Here is a 4,272-nt window from a genome sequence, read left to right as displayed (position 1 = left end):
TGGGCTTTGCCTATCATACCCATAACGGGCTTGGGCCTGTGTCATGAGGTCGGGTTTGGGCCTGGGCCAAGGGGCAACCAGTCCCGGCTCGGCCCATTGCCATCACTACTTTTGGGAATACTATTATTAGTATTCTCAAAAAAGTTAAACAGTAAAATATCATTCCCAAAATATTATTCTATATTTTTCAATTTTTTTTAAACCTCCTAAATTTGTTAATTTAACAAAACACCCCCAAATATTTTTTTTAAAAATTACAAAAACACTCCAACCACCCTCCGGTGGTGGTGGCTAACTGTCCGTATTTAATGGGTGGATTGACGATGTTTTTGTTAACTTTTAATATTTTATTATAAGGGTGTTTAGTAAATAAACAAACATAGAGGATATTTTTGTTAATTTCCAAATCTTACATCTTAATACCTGCCTAATTTAACTTTTTTCAAAAGATTATTCTAAAAACTATCAGAATAATGAACCAAACGGACCTTTAGACTTAGATCAGACCCACATCAAATAAAAGTATTTTTATGAAAAATGAAATCAGAGAAAAATCATAGATATATAATCAGCACATCTTACAATTAGATTTATGCTTGCAAAATATATTCTGCATTTATATTATTTCACTAAAATTTATATAAAAAAATTATACACAAATAAGAAACAAGTTTTACTACTATGGATTCTCTCTATTGGTCTCTAGATCATCCTCTATATTTCCTAGAAACAATATGAATCTGTTCCTCATGAAATAAAAATGACTGCCAAAAATACAGCTCAAACCATATCCAATCCCTAAAAATAAAATTCCTTTTACACATTACCAAGAAAGGCAAAAAGACTGAGCAGTTGCTCAATTGCTCTCAGTGAAATCCGCATCAATGACATCATTATCAGGTCCCCTGGTTGATGAATCTGATGGTCCACTTCAGTGCCGGGCGCAGGTCCAGCACCTGGTTGGTTGTAAAGGGACTGAACAAGTTGCATGACTTCTTGATTAAGGGCACTAGGCAGCCATGGCATCTTTCATTGCTTTGGTCAACTCTGTTGCAATTGCATCTTTGAGCTCCTTTAGTTTTGCCTCAACCTTCTCTTGGACTGGAGCCGGAACCTTGTCTGCAAGCTCCTTCAGCCGCTTCTCAGTCTGGTGAACACGAAATCTACCTGGTTTTTTTTGTCTATAGCGTCTCTCTTCTCCTTGTCCTCCTATGCAAACGTCTCAGCTTCTTGCACCATTTTCTTTACCTGCATATTTTCATTCAAACATTCCCCCAGCACTATTCTATAAAATGGCAGAGGTAAGTCTAAAAAAGTATTAAGACCAGAAGCCACATGATAAAATGGCAAAAACATATAAAGGTTGACTCACTGTAAAATAGAAATTAAAAAAAGTAAGGTACCTGTCAAGAAGATCTGAACACAGTTCCTCAAACTTGGCCCTAGTAATGGTGGTCTCTATATGTTTAGGACCATCTGTGGTAGCAGTGATGAAAGGCAAACTAACAAACCAGAAAAAAAAAAATCAGTATGACATACGTACATCAGGGAGGGGCTGTCCATGTGCCCACAGAGAGAGTCATCTAACTACAAGCAACGTACCTGATGTTTGTCTGAGTCAAAGATGACAACTCCATTTTGGCTTTCTCAGCAGTCTCGGTTAGCCGTTGAAGAGCTTGTTTGCCCTTCAAGAGGTTCATGCCTTCGTCTCTCTTGAAGTTTGCAGCAAACAATCCTCTGCAATCATATGTGATAAGTAAGTCCATTCAGCACCTAAACAGACTACAGATGAGGAAAAGACCATATACATGCATAAGAGCACACGAAGAGAAGACGAGGCAGAAACATCCCCAGCCCATCCAAGGACCAGCCCAAAATTAAAAAAGGAAAGAGAACAGCCCCTCCTAACCTTGCTTCCGCAGCCCCATCATCCCAGCCCTTACAAGGACCAAAGAACTTCAATCTACACCCGTACAAACAAGCATCCAACATGAACCCTCCAGCCTCTAAAAAGGACAGAAACATCCCGAGCCCATCCAAGAAAAACAGACCAACCAAGAGGCCACAGCAGCACGAACAACTGGCCACCCCACTCACCTCTCCAAGCAGCCTCCAGAAACTCCCACAGATATCCATCACAGAAACTACACCAAACACAACACCGCACCCCACCCCCCACAAGGCTGCGCCATAGGAACAACAGTAGCTGCTGGACGCAACAGACCTGCTAGAGCCTCCCACAACCCAGCAGCACCCCACAAGCACAACAAAAAACATATTCCACCCACCAAATAGATACGAAAAAACAAAAAACATAAAATCAGAAAGAATTTTGATTTATCTCTAATGTCACCATGTTACATAACATAAACCTCAACCAAATTTCCCATTATCATGGATGAACTAAAACAATAATCCCCAAAATCCCACTTCAGAAAAACCCTCAAAAGTTCACCAATAAACATAATCTACTCAATTAATGCAATACTATCACAATTTAATTAAAATCAACACTAACTAACCATCAAAGCATGATCCAGCAAGAGTAATAATTAAAACAAACCTAATACCAAACACAGCAGAAATTAAATCATATCAATGTAACTAGCTAGCATAGCATAAAATAACATAATCTAAACGGCAGCTAAATCATTCGGTTAAAACAAAAAAAAAGCGACGGAAACTTGAAAGAGATGAGAAGTAGATGATGAAGAATCAAGAGTTGAGTTTGACTTTACCTGAAGCAGAAAAAGAAATAAGGTAGGGTGGTCGCGAGAGAGAGATCGCCCTTCCCGGCGGTCGTCATCAAGGGTCGGAGAACGATGGGAGAGAGGAAGAAATGTTTTGGAGTGGAGGGAGAGCGATGGGAGAGAAGAAGAAATGAATTGGAGTGGAGGGAGAACGACATAGGATTGATAAGGATAGGCCAGGATCGAATATGGAGGGAGAGCGATCGGAGAGATGTTTTAACTCGAATAGGATTGGAAAATTTGAATGGAAAATAATCACCGAAAGTAATACACCATATTTATGCGCTGAATAACTTGACATAATTCTGATAATAGATTAATTATAATTTAATAGTGATTAACAGTCAGGATTATCTATGTTATTCGGTACATAAATTCGATACACTACTTTCAATAATTGTAACATTACTCAATTAGAAAACAAGTCCAAGGCTGTTTTCATTTTCAGGCAAAAAAATTGATTTTAGTAGAATTGAGTAAATAAGTAAACAAACTGCTTTCCAATTTTTAATCCAAATAAAAAAACAGAATAATGATTTAAAAGAATCTACCAAACAGGTTTAAGTTGAGAAGATTTAGCTGACCGGCCATCTCAAGTTTCGATTTAAGAAAATGGCCTTGAAACCGTTTTTCATTTTTTTTTTAAATTTAGAGAAGCTGACGTGGCACAGTTAGGATCCATTAAACATGTATGGGTTAAAATGAAAAGATTAAAACATATAAGGACAAAATCATAATTAATGATAGTTTTTAAAATTTGAAATTTCAAAAAGAGCCCCACCCATTCAAATCGCTTAATCGAAACCAATTAAGGCAAAAATTGATATCTTCAATGCCTAAACGCATTCTGTGCAATTTCTGGCAATAACAGTCCACATTCCTGCAAATTTTCACACCCAAATTCAATCATGAAACTTCTTCCTTTCTTAAAGCCATGGCTGACATTCATAATGAGGAGGAAAACCCAACGCCTCTTCGAATCATAGAGTCCGGCGGCGCAAGCAGTTCAATGGCTACTCCGGTGGATCCTCCAATCAGTGAAGGTGTTCCAGCAGCGGAGACGACGGCAGCACAACAAGAGAGAGAACAGGAGCAAAACGATTCTGAAAAGGAAGAGGAGGCCGGGCAGAATTCAGGCTAGGAAGAGGGGTCCGGCGAGAGTTCAGGCGACGAGGAGGAGGCCGCAGAGGAGGAGGCTGCCAAAGAGAAGGAGGCTGCCGAAGAAAAGGTATTTGTACTTGCCGAGACCTAAGATTGCTTAAGCGATCATTTGTATCGCTTAAGCGATTGATGGCTTTTACTCTTGGTCGCTTAAGCTATTTAGGATTGCTTAAGAGTAAAAGTGATGAATCGCTTAAGTGATATAAACGATCACTTAAGCGATCTTAGATCTGACAGATGTTGATTCTGCCTCGTACAAGATCTCTTAAGCGATCTGTAATCACTTAAGCAACCAAGAGTAAAAGTGATGAATCGTTTTTACTCTTGGTCGCTTAAACGATTTAAGATCGCTTAAGCGACC

At 39.0% G+C, this 4,272-nt stretch overlaps 1 protein-coding gene across 1 annotated transcript; it reads right to left on the bottom strand.

Annotated features, from left to right (window-relative positions):
- Positions 1 to 589: 589 nt before the first annotated feature.
- On the bottom strand, positions 590 to 2,976 carry LOC116120767. Its single transcript, XM_031406736.1, has 5 exons — positions 2,739 to 2,976; positions 1,910 to 2,224; positions 1,603 to 1,737; positions 1,404 to 1,502; positions 590 to 1,248 (listed from the first exon to the last, which is right to left on the bottom strand). Exons 1-5 carry the CDS (start codon positions 2,906 to 2,908, stop codon positions 1,245 to 1,247), a joined length of 723 nt encoding a protein of 240 aa, XP_031262596.1. The 5' UTR covers positions 2,909 to 2,976; the 3' UTR covers positions 590 to 1,244.
- Between the last annotated feature and the right edge of the window lie 1,296 nt (positions 2,977 to 4,272).

Source organism: Pistacia vera, unplaced genomic scaffold (assembly GCF_008641045.1).
Source record: "Pistacia vera cultivar Batoury unplaced genomic scaffold, PisVer_v2 Contig944, whole genome shotgun sequence".
NCBI classification, from domain to species: Eukaryota; Viridiplantae; Streptophyta; class Magnoliopsida; order Sapindales; family Anacardiaceae; genus Pistacia; species Pistacia vera.
This window is presented reverse-complemented; position numbering and strand designations above follow the sequence as displayed.

Excerpts from the sequence above, each read along its gene's own strand:
- LOC116120767 (XM_031406736.1), bottom strand. The coding sequence starts at position 2,908 with ATGTCGTTCTCCCTCCACTCCAATTCATTTCTTCTTCTCTCCCATCGC. Across the intron at positions 2,225-2,738 it reads TATTTCTTTTTCTGCTTCAG|GTCTGTTGCGTCCAGCAGCT; the intron begins GTAAAGTCAAAC and ends AGGCTCTAGCAG. Across the intron at positions 1,738-1,909 it reads GATGGGGCTGCGGAAGCAAG|AGGATTGTTTGCTGCAAACT; the intron begins GTTAGGAGGGGC and ends ATATGATTGCAG.